Genomic DNA, 13,720 nt, shown 5'->3' on the forward strand with positions numbered 1-13,720 from the left:
CCTGCGCCTGCGCCGGCCGATGGTTAAGGTAATACTAAAGATGTTGAAATTAGGCTTCAGTGTCGGTATCTTCTTAATAATTGTCATATGAAGAAACGGTGCGAAATAGGGACAATAAACATCGATTGTGATTGTATATGCTTCCTCAAGGAGTGTAGGTGTGGTGATTGGTCACGTAACCATATAGTTTTAAGGAAATAACTTATGAAAGAGTCTGTTCTTCCTCTAACAAAAGGGGCTATTTATAAAAAGGATGAGAAACATTCCAATGTTATCTAGAGGGAGCACTAAATCTCCTTGCTAAAGAAAACTGGATGGCCGACAAGGACATGAATTAGCTGCAAACTTGCAAGACCACCACATTCCAGGCAAAGGACCGATAAGCTAATTAACATACGAAACGAGAGTAACGGTTGTTCGCTTTATGACTTAAAATGATCATAAAATATCTATATCACCAGAATAAGCAGCCTCACCCTGTTTCCCCAATGCCAGTCCAACCCACAACGAGGCGCTTGTTCCAAGGCCAAATGGGGCTAATTCAGTCCTTACCACACCAGTGAAGGTACAGTTTCCACTCCCAGCAGTGCTGTTGTTTGAGGCAAAGGAACTGTGCCTTTTCATGTTTCCTCCTTCCCATTTTGTGAACAGAAATAGACATATACGCCTGTTTTTTTAAATATTCAGTCATTAAAGAACTGCGGAGATGATAAGGGTTTTTTTATTAATTATTTTGCAAGTCATTCTCTACAAGGCTATACTAAGAGCATACATCCAATTGAAAAGAGGCACTTTGGCTCTGATTCAGTTTTTGTTGAGGCAAACTGCCAAACATGCCTCAGAATAAGCTATATTGGACTGCACCAGTATTATGGAAAATGGCTTCTTTGACATTATTAATAATATACTTAACATTACAGCAAGTGCTTTACAGGCTTTATACGGGGATTTCAAATTCTGTGTTGATTCTAAAATCAGCAGAAGTGAAACAAACAGAAATGGCTGAAATTCTCTCCTCCTAAGTGTAAGAATTGCTCTGATCCAAACCACAATTTCCATTCCAGCTGAAAGGAAATTTTGTATTTCATTTAAGAGGCTACTAAGAGGAGAACTGGGTGGCAAGGAGATGTATTTTTATTTGACACCAGATAAGCATGATGAACAAGTGTGATCTATTGATAAAAGTCTTCAAACCAGACTGATGACGCTCCAGGGCACATACTTTTCTAAACAGACACACAAAAGGAAACTGATGAATATAAAAGCATGAGAGATTACTGCCTGTTTTCTTGGTGTGATTTATTATTTCTTGTTTGCTACAGCATCACCCAGCTGATCTAACAGGTCACATATCCAAGCAAAATTGAGCTTTGAAGTTAATATAACCCTTTCCAAACTGTGTTACATATATCACAAATACATGCCAGGGAATTTTGTAGCAGTATTTGAATTGGGACAAGGCCAGGAGCTGCTACCAAGAGCATTGTCAGAGGTAAAATGTTCACAAACCCTTGACCTTGTGCATTCTCTGAAATTACTGTATAGATATAACAATCAAAAAGTTTGACATTCACCTATTTTAATAGTTCAGCTGAAAGTACTATTTACTATGAAATCATGAAGTATTTATTTTGACAAATTATTCTTCTCACTTAGGTAACTTTGCATGCATTTTCTTCTACTAGAAGTGAGTTTAACATTTTGTTTACTAACTGAAGTGGAACAGTTCAGCAACTTCTAAACACAAGCCTGTGAAATTAACAATGGTTTCAAATGTCAGATGGCTCCTCCAAAGTGTTTTTTCTGTGTTCGTTTTTTTCTTTTCAAATCCAGTTGTTTAACTTTCCTTATTAAAATATGCTAAGATAATAAGCTTTAGAAAAACAAAAAATTGTATACACTAGAGTGTAAACAGCTAAAATGTGAGCCATTCTAGCCTAGGCAAGATACTGATGCTCTGGGAAAGTTTCTGCTTTTGTTCCTAGAGTTGATGATTAGGACAGAGTTCTCACCTCTCAATTATTTATCTGTCAGACTAGCTTAATTTGGCTTTGCTTCTCAGTTTCTGAAAACCAAGTGGAATGAGCTGCTGTGTACAATCGCACATTCCTGGAATAAGATGAAAGTGAATGTGAAAACTTTTTGGAGTCTTATCAACTGTGACTTGTGGGTTTTGTGCTGTCATTTACAGGCAGCAAGCCCTTAGCAATTACTGGCGGTTGATGAAAGCAACGTTCCTGGTAAAACCTTTGAGATCTCCCCAAAGGTTTTACTTTCTCCATTCAAAGTCTATCTTCTCTCTACCCACAAAAGAATGTTATTTTAATTATTTTGCCTGCAACTGCTAGGGCAGAAAAATAAGGGGCAAAAGCAAGGGAGTAAGTAGAGAATGAGGATTTTCTGCTGAAAAAACCCACCACCCTGCTCTGCAGCATCTTCCACTTGCTTCAGCAACATGGGGAGCAGGTTCAGCTCAGGGCTCTTCCCTGACTCACTTGTCCCACAATGATAGTTGGCCTCTCATTGTATATTCCTTACCACAGCTGCCTAAGATACAAAGAAAATGAATAAAAAATTGTAGAGGAAAGGGAGGAAAAGAAATAACAAGGGGAAAGGGAACTGTTCCTCTTGCAGTGGAAAGTGAGATGACAAACAGGTGGAGAGAGGCAGGGGAAAGTGGAGAAATGCCTGTGTACTTCCTGCTGCCAGGAAACAAAGATTTCTGTAATATCCAGCCACTAAAGACCCTTTCCTTCATGGAATCCAGAAGCACCTTCCTCTTTGTGGCATCCATACCAGATCCAGTAAAATAATTTGTCAATACCCAAGTCATGTTACAACTACAGTAAGGAGTACTGTACAGCAAAATAAGAACAAGTAACAGTGACTTGCTTACTGAGATGTTTTTATGCAAGTCCAGTCAATGGATAATAATCCTACAGATACTGCTGTTACAAAGGTATACTACTTGGTAGTACCAAATACCATGATAACTTACAGCCACTTGAACAAGACCGCATTACTGTTCTGTGAATGGAGACTACCTTTGAAAAAGATGCTAGGCAGACTCCTCTTACACTGTGCTTTATGGGTTTTTATTACAGCTGTGCCTAGAATGGCTATGTCATTCATGGCTGGCTGTTTTCAAACTGGTACCAATGAACCAGAATCCAGCATTACAGCCAGTGGACAATGGTTCCCTTAAGGCAATCACGTACTAGAGAAAAACCTGGAGTTTTTCTGTTGGTGAACATGGTAACAGAACGAACCAACACACCAAATCCGTATTTGTGAATTCTCAGATGGCTGCAGGTGTCCATCTCCACTTGCAGGTCTGAGTACACCTCTCTGCCTCATGTCAGCTCTCCAGACCAAAGCTCCATTTCCCACAGAAATAAAAATATTCCTTAGCCTTATGTCCCCTGCTGTCCCCATAATGTTGCTCCCCACTTCTATGTATGTCCTGTAATGGCAGGACAACATCCCTATAATGCATCATGTGAACATTTTTGAACAATGTAGACATTCAGTCTCCCTGTGGCCCAGTTACATCTCCAGGAATTACTGAGAACATCCACAACGTGCATACAAGCTGGCACATCCTTGTGTATGTGAGAACAGCACATGAAGATAGTTGCCTAAAAGAAAGGGCCCCACATCTGAAAAAAGAAAGGTAGCTCTTCTCTTTTCAAATTTGTTGAAAGGTGAGTCACTCTGATCTATAAGTGAGTCAGGCTGTGGGAGACAGATTTCTCCCCCATCTGAATGCTGCGCCCTAATTGCTATGAGTGACTAGGTCATTTCAGTAGCAATGGATCACACCTTACATGCTGCAGCCAACTGCATCTGAGAATCTTGCTAGTCTGTTTAGTTTCCCATGAAGAGGTTTGCCTCAGTAGTTCATTCACACTGCACAGAATCATGGAGCAGTAGAAACTATTATGTGGAGAGAAGAAAATGTGGACCTGGGGCATGGACAGTGCTGGATTCCAAACTCAGTGAACTCTGTTCTTGTAGATGTAGAAAAGATGCTAGAACAGTGTAATGTGTTTCCTTCCTTCAGAGAACTGATACATTGCAAGTTTACATTTTCATTATTTATTAATACATACTTTTCCCATCATTTACACAAAAAAAAAGTTTAAGAAAACATTACTGAATTATATAGCTAAATAACGCAAGCATTTATTCTAGAAAGTGAATATCTGTAACATTAATTGTTATAATAACTAGTTTTCCTTTCTGGACATAGTTCTGTCAGTCAAGCAACAGAGAAATTGATGGGAACTGTGTCTCTACAACTGAGGACAGATTCTGGCATACCAGCAATTGTAAAATAAAACTGGACTTGGTTTGAACACCACACTTCTAAAAATTTTTTTTTTGTTTGTCATAATTTACTAACTAAAGTACGACTCTGTATCTTCTATAATTAGAACATCATTATCAAGATACTCCAGAATTATATTTCCACCATTGTATAATGGACAGTCTTTATCAGATAGCCATGTTTCCAATGTGTGCTCAAATGGCAAGGCTTCTCCAGAGGCAGTATGGCATAATCTCAGTTTCTGCAAGACAAACAGCACAGAAATTAACATTAAGATATCCCTATCTGAGATGCAAGAAGTGGGGTGGAGGAGGGAAAAAAGCGTAAAAAAACCCCAACCCAAATCAAAACCCAACAACCTGGAAAACGTTTGTTATTATTACTGATTTACCTGGGATGTTGATTTGTTGTTGTCATTTTTAAGGCTTGCTAAGGAAGCTGCAAAATCTACTACTTTGCCAATACTCCACTTACTGCAAAAGAACATAGGCTTGCTTTTCTCTTTGTTCCCCTTTGGTAAAAATACTTGAAAGTAAATTCTCTCTGTCTAGAAAAACAAATAAAAAATTAGTCACAGAAGAAACACATAATTCCAGTCATACATATCTAATAGTTTCTCAGTTAAAAACTTACACTTCAGCCCCAGAATTACCAACTGAAACTTGTTGTATTCCATCAGGACCAAGGCCTGATTTTACTGCAGAATATAAATGACTGAGATCAAGTCCAATCTCCTCCAGCTACAGGCACATATATGAAGCACAGTAAGTTCAGAAAGGAGCAGAGAACATCTCTCACCGGAGTCCTACAACTAGACTATTTATATATAAACAGACATGAAGAGGTGTCTGTCTTGGGTTTACTAGACAATGACAACTGCTCTGGGGAGAAAAAGGTGAGTTTAAATAAGCAGTGGTGGCTTTTGGCAGCAGTATAATGTCTCGTATTGGAATACAAAGGCAGTTAGAACAATTAATCGTACTAGAAATGCCTGCTTCACAAACCAACACTCTGGTTCTGGCCAGCTAATCCTTTATCCTGTTTTTCATCCTTTTATGTACTGAACACTCTTTCAATATGTACTAGACTGAAACATTTGCTAAGAAATGTCAGGAGTAACCTGTGAGCCAGAGATTTGGAACAGGATTGGGACAATCCCTTCTTCAGGTTTATTTCTTCTTGACATTCAAGAGAAGACATGCAGCAAGCAGGACTAGTTTATTCATCAGTTAAGGCTGCCCTTGCTGAGTCTAAACCAGATACTATCCTATCAAACAAGACAGAAGTCTTCTTTTTAAAGGACTTACTTATGCCTTCCCTAGAAAAATATGGAACTACCCTTCCCCCAGCTACGTTCATAAAACTGAGTCTGAATTTCATCCTGTGCATTTTCCTCAAAACTTGAGAGTGCTCTCCACACACCGGAAAATCTTTAACACCCAGGAATATTACAAAGGGGCAAGGGAAACAGGACCTGAATCTTGCTTAAATGTAAATGACCACAACTTGTAAAACAGCTAACACAATGGCCGTGCTATTATGGACACACGCTAACATCACTCAGCTGCCATCAGTGCCCTGGCACCTTCCTACGGTTGCTCCTCCAGTTCTAAGGATGATGAGACAGTCTCCCACCAGTTCACTAGAACTTAATTCACAAAACAGCTCATTTTACTTTGCATCCCTAACTATGGGATATGCCTCCAGGAATTTCTGTGCCATATCTAGGAAAATACCAGTGAGTCACGGACACAATAAGTAATGCTGTTTTGCAGCATGGCCCTCCAGTTTTGAGCTGGTCAGTATCAAGAGGGGTAACCCATATCAAGTCGGGTAACCCATATCAAGTCTGACACCAAAAGAATCTGAACAAAGAGGTCAGAGAAAAGATATTTCTAAGATAGTCTGATTTTCCTGATCATAGAATAAGAAAGCTCAGAAAGTACTGTTGGTGTCACATGGTCCATAACCATGCTCAAAGCAGAGGGAAATGTAAAGCTGGACCTAACTATAAAGGTAGATCATGTTGCTCCAGGTCAGATTCAATCAAGTTTTGAACATCCCAAAGATGTAGATTCCAAAAATTTTCAGAGAAGCTTGTTTGAATGTCTGACCACCCTCATTGTGATTTTTCTTCCTATTATCTAAATGGAATTTCACATGTTGCAGCTTGTGCTCATTGCCCCCTGTCCTTCTGCTCTGCACCTCCAAGAAAAATGTGTTAATCTTCTCTATATAGTGATAAGAGAACTAATGTGCCCAAGAGGCATTCCAGAAACTTCACATTCAAAAAAATCTGTCATCAAACTGGAACAAGCTGGGCAGAAGAAGGCTAGGAGGAGTCTAGGAAGCAATTTAAATAGAGGTGCTGAAGGTTAACAGGCTTAATTTACCAGTGTTAGAATTGTCACTATTCTAGATGATTAAACAATTAATATCCAAATGAGAAAATGAATAGTCAGAGAAATTAGCATACAGTAATTTGTGCTACATCTTTTAGAGTTTACTGGCTTTGGAATTAGGAAGCAACTTTTAAAAAAATTTCCTACATATATTGAGGGTGGATCTTCTAAATTATGTTCCACAATGTTTGAAATTAATCACTTTCCCTCCAGAACATATTTATTTAAGTGGTACTATCTGTGAAAAATGCTACAAGCAGGTCTTTGTATTATGACTTCTGCCTAAGCAGAATTATCTAATTTTAAGCTTGACAAAGTATAAAAACAGAAATTCATAAGAGGACTCAGTAATGGAATAGCTGTAGTTGTTTTAAAAACAGTAATTAAATATACTTTACAAAGATAAGACCTAACAATAAGAGTATCACATAGAATGTTTTCAGTATTATAAAATCAATATGGAAGGCCTAAACTTGGTGTGTTCCAACATAACAATGTGGTGAAAAGTAATTGAAATACAGGTCTTTTAAGAGGATGCATAAATACAGATCCAAAGTGAAACCCTAGAGGAAAGAATCAAGGTGTTTCTAAACCCGGTGTAATCCTGATATGTGGAAAAGACTTGAACATCAGGTCTGACTGGTCATGGTAGTGAAAAACAACAAGGAATCAGTGAAGTACTTCATGAATCAAAGAAATTAAAGGCTGAAAGAAACATAAAGCAACTGTTAAAACCCTTTTCCAACCCAAAGGCAGGAACAACTGACCTCACCCTTCATACCTCATCCAGAAATGTAGTAAATGGCTACTAAATCTGAGCAGCAGAATAACGGAGCTTCACCAAACACAAAGCTCAGTTTCACATGAGACAGGTTCAATCTAACTGGTACAGATTTGTGCAAGCTTTGTCCTGTCTGTCAGCAGCCTCTTGGTACCCAGCATGAAAAGCATCCTTTTGAGATGGGTTTGTCATGTGTGACCGGTACCCCCCTGCTCCTGGCCCCTTGGTGATAAGGTTAGCATAACTAACACCATTTTATATGGCAAACAGACATTCTCTGTGACCAAGCTGATCATGTATCAGTTCCCTCCCGCCCTCTCCTGACGGCCCCGAAGGTCCTGCACACCAGACAGACTTCTTCTCCCCTTCTGTATCAGCCTCAAGGTCCCTGGGTGCCAGGCTGACCACTCCCCTCCTTATTAGCCTTGAAGGTCCCAGGCACCTGGCCAACCTGATAGTGATGACTGCATCACAGAACAGGGGAGCATAGCAGCACACAGCACACTGTCCATAAAATCGAGCAATTACAAGCCCTAAGTGGATCTTGGACCAGAACTGCTGCTGGCCTGCAAAACCTGTGATCACCTGGTGGCCAGGGACACCTTCACTGTCATCTGTTTCCTCCAAGGACCGAGTGAGTGACTCACATTCTTTTACATGTTTTAAGTCTAGTTGATGACTGTGATACTGCTACTGCAAGCCGAGTATTGACTGGACCCAAACTACAGAGGCTCCAGGTGATTAGGAACCACAAGCTAAGTTATGCTATAAAATTTTGTGCTATGCTACTTATAAAATTGTGCTACACCAATTCTGATTATAAAAATGGTGTGCTACTCTGATCATAAATTTCTATGCTATGCCTATCATCAAATTCTGTTAATAAAGCTTTAATTATAACTACAACTTAGTGCCATTATCATTCTGCCAGGGATCCCCAAAAGAACTTGTCTGTTCCTGCAGTGCTGGGTGACAACCATGTGGCAGGCACTTCTTCTATAAAATAAAGGGATTTAACCTGACTGCTCCAAATTCCATACAGACACCTTATAACAGACATAAGATTAGTGAGATTGCTTTTGGGAAGCAGGCTGAAATATACATATAAATGATTGTGGGCTCCAAGAATTAAATCCAAAACGAAACTGAGGGAACTAGCTGAAGAAATTCAGAAAACTTCCCATTTCCATTGTGAATTCAATTATTGAAAACAAGTGTCACTGACCTGAGGCAAGGACTTGTCCCCACATGCATGCATTTTCAGTTTCATTAATGCCACTTTTGCTGCTGTTTCACTGTTCTTTGCTCCTTTACATTTTTTGCGTTTTGATTCCTCACTTTTTTTAGAATCTGAGAACAATTATTATTCTTGTTAGCGTGATGATTCAGACCGTCCCCTGTACATATCTTGGAATTAGCTTATTGCTCCTCATTATAAATATCTTCAAGGTTCCCATCCCTTTCATGTCCTTCTGAGGCCACGGTATCAGGTACTCCTAGTCAAGAATATCTGGAATTGTTACAGTTCTAGCAGAACTCATTTACACTGAAAAGCAGATGAACACTATCATGAGGTAAACATGGGTTGCAAAAGCCAAATAGATACAAATTCTGAAGTTTCTACACCTGTGGCAATCACAGGATTCATATGGCAACAGTTTCAGGTCCTCGTTTCCACACATTACTCCACTGTCCAGTTAGGCAGTGCTGTTTATTCTCTTTGCTGTCCTAGAGCTTGTTTAAAAGCTGCAAAATATTACATTGGTTTTTGCCATCTTGGTTGTGTAAGTATAATCCCAGCAGGCTGGCATGCACACCCAAAACAATACAATTGCATTATTTTCTCATGAATTAATATGCACATAATAATGGTTAGGTACAATTCAGTACATTATAGTACTTGTAGAATGAGAACAAGACTATAATTCTGAAAGAAACCTGAGCCCTATTTAATCTTTAAAGATCCTCTTTACAGACACATGCTGCTGTTGTCCTGTCTCAGTCTAGATGCATGGCATTACATGCTGACATGTGAGTTTAAGGCTATTTAAACAAGGAATCCCCATCCTTCTTATTTGGTCAATCCTGAACCCTCAGAAGAGGTCACAAGCTCAACCAGCCTTCTGAAGAAAATTGTAGCATATATATCCCACTGTACTTGCCTATAATATTTTTAACTAGCTGCTGGGTGGCAGCCATTCGAGGTTTTGGTGTGTCCAGTCTCTCACATTCATGGTCTGATTGATGCCGGTGTCTGTAAACAACAGCATAACAGTTTTACTACCTTTTCCATTCCCTAATGAGTGAGTATTGTTGTTTAGATACACTGTTCCACTCACCTTAGACAAAAATGTTTTTCACAGTAGGGACATAAAACTGGCAAAAGCTCCTTTCCATTGCAGTCCTTGTATGAGCATGGGTAAGATCTGTGCTGGTCTGGTTTCATAGAATTGTTTCTTATATTCACCTAGGCATTAGTACAAAATATTTTCTGTAAATAAACAGACATACAAGTCACCACCCCATCTTTTCAAAAGAACTGCATGAACTCTGAAGTTCTATAGGCAAAACTAGTCCAGCTATTCTCTCCTACTTTTGTCCTGGTTAAGTTTAGCTCAGTTAGGAAAAAATCCCAACATCCTACTCAAAATCAATTTACTTCTGACAGGCAGAAAAAGAGTAGATTCATTTTTTTAGGCTTGTCACATTCTCAAATAAATAATTCATACTTATATACTGCATGTATATATCTAATCTGAAAATAGACAGTTAAATTGCACTTAATTTTAAGGTAGTCATATATTATTAGATTACCTCAGAACACCCGTGAGCATCCCGGCTCCTGTGCTGAAGGCTTGATGGCAAAAGAAGAAAGTATCACACCATTATCAACATTTCAGGAGAAGAAAACTGCATGTGAAAACATTTACATGTTTGAAGTCATCTGACAAGTTTTATCACGGGAACACTTCAATTAAATAATCTTGTCCAAAATTTGTTCTAACCATTTCATGTCTTGAATGGATCGATCATATTCTTGCCATGTAAAACTTATGCCCCAAAATAACAAACCATTTCAAGACAATAAGAATATTAGCATGCTTAAGAATTTAGCTCAAAGCAACTGGAGTTTGTCTGTTTTAATGGATTTTGAATCACTTTCCACAACAGTAGAAATCCCTTGAAGATTTCTAACATATGGAAAGTGAAATCTGCCCTCAGCCTATGAGTTTATCTCAGCTGCCCTCTGCTAATCTGAAGTATAAATCAAAGTGCAGGCCCTGATTTGAATCTTGGAAGAAGAATTCATTTTTTTTTTCTACCAGAAAAAAAATCTAACACCCCCTCACTCCCTACCCCAATCAGTACAAGACAGAGTCCATAATAATTTACCTGCATTCTAAAGACAATCCCACTGATTTCAAAGCTCCGCAACAACCACTTGGGGAAAAAAAGTGGTAAATTCAATGAACAGTTATTGTCAAGTACATGTATCTGAATTGAGTCACAGAATGTTTTATACAACATTTAGGTCTATACAACTGCCACACTGAGATCTTATAGGAAACCCAACTTAATTTCCTTTTACAACAAGGTCACCCATCTAGTTGACCTAGAAAAGCCAGTAGATGTGGCGGCTTTGGATTTTAGTAAAGCTTTTGATACTCTCACAGTAGCCTTCTGACAAAATGTCTAGCACACAGCAAGACAAGTCTGTAATATGATGGGTGAGCCACTGGCTGGTGGGTCAGGCTCAGAATTACAATAAATGGGGTTACATCACGCTGGCGGCCAGTCACCTGTGAGGTTCCTCAGGGCTCAGTTTTAGGGCCAGTGCTCTTTAATGTTTTTATAAATGATCTGGATGCAGGAATTGAATGTACATAAAGTTTACCAATGACACTAAACTAGGAGGAGCTGTGGACTCCCTTGAGGGTAGAGAGGCCTTACAGAGCGGTCTGGATAGACTAGAGAGCTGGGAAGTCACTAACCATACGAAATACAACAAAATCAAGTGCAGGATTCTCCACCTGTGATGGCATAATCCTGGTTATACATATAAAGTGAGGGATAAGAGGCTGGAAAACAGCCCTGCAGAAAAGAGATCTGGGGATTTTGGTTGATGGTAACTTCAATGAGTCAACAGTGTGCCCTGGCAGCCAAAACAGCCAACTGTGTCCTGGGGTGTATCAAGCACAGCAAAGCTAGCTGGTTGAGGGAGGTGATTGTCCCACACAACACCACACAGGTGTGGTCCCACCTCAGGTACTGAGTGCAGTTTTAGGCACCTCAATGTATGAAGGAGATCAAACTATTAGAATGTCTCCAGAGGAGTGCGACAAAGATGGTGAAAGGCCTCCAGGGCAAGACTTGTGAGGAGCAGCTGAGGTAATCTGGTTTGTTCAGCTTGGAAAACTGAATGCTGAGGGGCGACCTCATCACAGCCTACAACTTCCTCAAAGGGGGCAGAAAAGGGGGAGGTGCTGATCTGTCTGGAAAGCAGCAATAGGACCCGAGGAAATGGAATGAAGCTGCGTCAGGGGAAGTTCTGACTGGACATTAGGAAATGGTTTTTCACCAAGAGGGTGGTTGGTTTCTAGAACAGGCTCCCCAGGGATGTGGTCATGGCACCAAGCCCATCAATGTTCAAAGAGCATCTGGACGATGCTCTTAGTCATATGGTTTAGTTTTAGGTAGTTCTGCAAGGAGCAGGGAGTTGGACTTGGTCATTATGGGTCCCTTCCAACTTGAGATACTCTAGGATTCTATGAACTTACCAAAAGACACCTGAACAGCCATCACATACAAAGGGGAGAAAATCTGAAACAAAAAGGTTTGTTTTCAGATAGGCGACATGCTTATTGTTTTGCTAATACTTTCTAGCTTAATTTTACATGATTAGCTTTTGCTTACATACATCATGGGGCGGGTGCCTTTACACGGTAAAAAATCTCTACCCCTCCATCTACACAGTACCTAAAAGTGGCTTTTGTAACACAGTTACACTGTTAACTCCCCTAGTTGGTATTACTGAAAAGCATGTAAATACGTAAATTGTTTTTATATACATTCCAGAAGTTGGAAGTATGCTTTAAATGACATTTTTTTCAGTATCAGATTGGGAAACCAGAACATTTGGCTAGTCATCAAACTTAAAAGTTATGTTAAAAAATTGAATTTATTGTGAGACCACTCAGAATATTATTTACTGACTGCTGAAGCAGTGGGCAATTTACATTTTCATTATATGGGTTGCCAGCTGGAGGAGACGTTATACCTTCCAGAAGGCCAGCATCTCCTCCATTTACAAGTCCTGAACACACCACTCCTTCCTCTCTGTCCTTCGTATCATACATACTGTCCTTGCGCAATTTAAATTGCACACACTTATTAAGTCTCTGCATACATCCCCCACCTACTGCATCAATTCTTACAGATAAAATCACTTCACTGTCTGCTGAACTCAACCACATCACCAACAGCAGCAAACACCCACCTCCAGGCCATTACTCCGTTTCTCCATCCTTCAGGTTTGGTCTTAATGGACCACCATGCAACTGGACTACCTAGGCCAGCTCACAGAGATCTCGGTCACTTCGTCTATGTCAGACCAAGTGGTCCCATCAGAAAGCCTTCAGTACAAGCGATTTTGCTGCCTCTCTCATTTTCATTAACATAATTTCCTCAGATCAGCGAGAGCAAGCAAGGGCGAAGGAAGGGAAAGCCGGGTAACAACAGCTGGCAAAGCAGGGGATTAACCACCCGGCCACACCACTGAGGCGACAGGCCGTGGCAATGGACAGCGCAGGGCTGCGGCAGCACGGAGGCCGCCCCGCGGGCCCCCCGCCGCCGCCACCGGTCCGGCCCCTCCCGGTTCCGCCGCCGCCCGCCCCAGAGCCCGCCCCCGGCCCCCCATACCCGCTTCCGCCAGCGGCGCCCCGCGGCAGGCCGGGGCCTGTCTCCGCGACCGTGCCGGGGGCGGGCCAGGCGCGCCCTGCCTTACCAAGCTGGCGGCACTCCGCCACCCCGCAGTGCTGCCCCAGCTCCAGCTCCGCCATTTCCCCGGCCTCGCCAAAAGCGCGGAGGGCGCGGGGGGGCGGGGAAACCGGGGGGGCGGGGAAACCGGGGGCTCGGCGTGCGAGGGCCGTCGGAGCGTGCCGCGGGCGCGGGGCGGGGCCGCTGCGCAGCTGTGCCGACGCTCCCCGC

The 13,720-nt window shown here is 41.1% G+C and overlaps 1 protein-coding gene across 7 annotated transcripts; it reads right to left on the reverse strand.

Annotated features, from left to right (window-relative positions):
• Positions 1-465: 465 nt before the first annotated feature.
• On the reverse strand, positions 466-13,652 carry ZFAND1 (zinc finger AN1-type containing 1). 7 transcript variants are annotated; one of them, XM_040586403.1, is made up of 9 exons: positions 13,518-13,644; positions 13,011-13,114; positions 12,292-12,334; positions 10,328-10,367; positions 9,853-9,980; positions 9,676-9,767; positions 8,739-8,863; positions 4,722-4,877; positions 469-4,571 (listed from the first exon to the last, which is right to left on the reverse strand). In XM_040586403.1, exons 5-9 carry the CDS (start codon positions 9,957-9,959, stop codon positions 4,401-4,403), a joined length of 651 nt encoding a protein of 216 aa, XP_040442337.1. In that variant the 5' UTR covers positions 9,960-9,980; positions 10,328-10,367; positions 12,292-12,334; positions 13,011-13,114; positions 13,518-13,644; the 3' UTR covers positions 469-4,400. The 7 variants fall into 7 exon arrangements, with proteins under 7 accessions (XP_040442338.1, XP_040442339.1, XP_040442340.1 ...); XM_040586402.1 differs by having other exon boundaries at positions 13,011-13,252; XM_040586404.1 differs by lacking the exon at positions 13,011-13,114 and having other exon boundaries at positions 466-4,571; positions 9,853-10,004; positions 13,518-13,648.
• Positions 13,653-13,720: the final 68 nt, after the last annotated feature.

This window comes from Falco naumanni, chromosome 3, assembly GCF_017639655.2.
Source record: "Falco naumanni isolate bFalNau1 chromosome 3, bFalNau1.pat, whole genome shotgun sequence".
Lineage (NCBI taxonomy): Eukaryota > Metazoa > Chordata > Aves > Falconiformes > Falconidae > Falco > Falco naumanni.

What these genes read in the sequence shown, in the direction of transcription:
- ZFAND1 (XM_040586400.1), bottom strand. Translation starts at nt 13,572, where the DNA reads ATGGCGGAGCTGGAGCTGGGGCAGCACTGCGGGGTGGCGGAGTGCCGC. An exon ending in GAAAAACATTTTTGTCTAAG is followed by an intron (nt 9,768 to 9,852) that starts GTGAGTGGAACA and finishes TGTTGTTTACAG; the next exon opens with ACACCGGCATCAATCAGACC. An exon ending in GCTAGTTAAAAATATTATAG is followed by an intron (nt 8,864 to 9,675) that starts GCAAGTACAGTG and finishes AATTGTTCTCAG; the next exon opens with ATTCTAAAAAAAGTGAGGAA.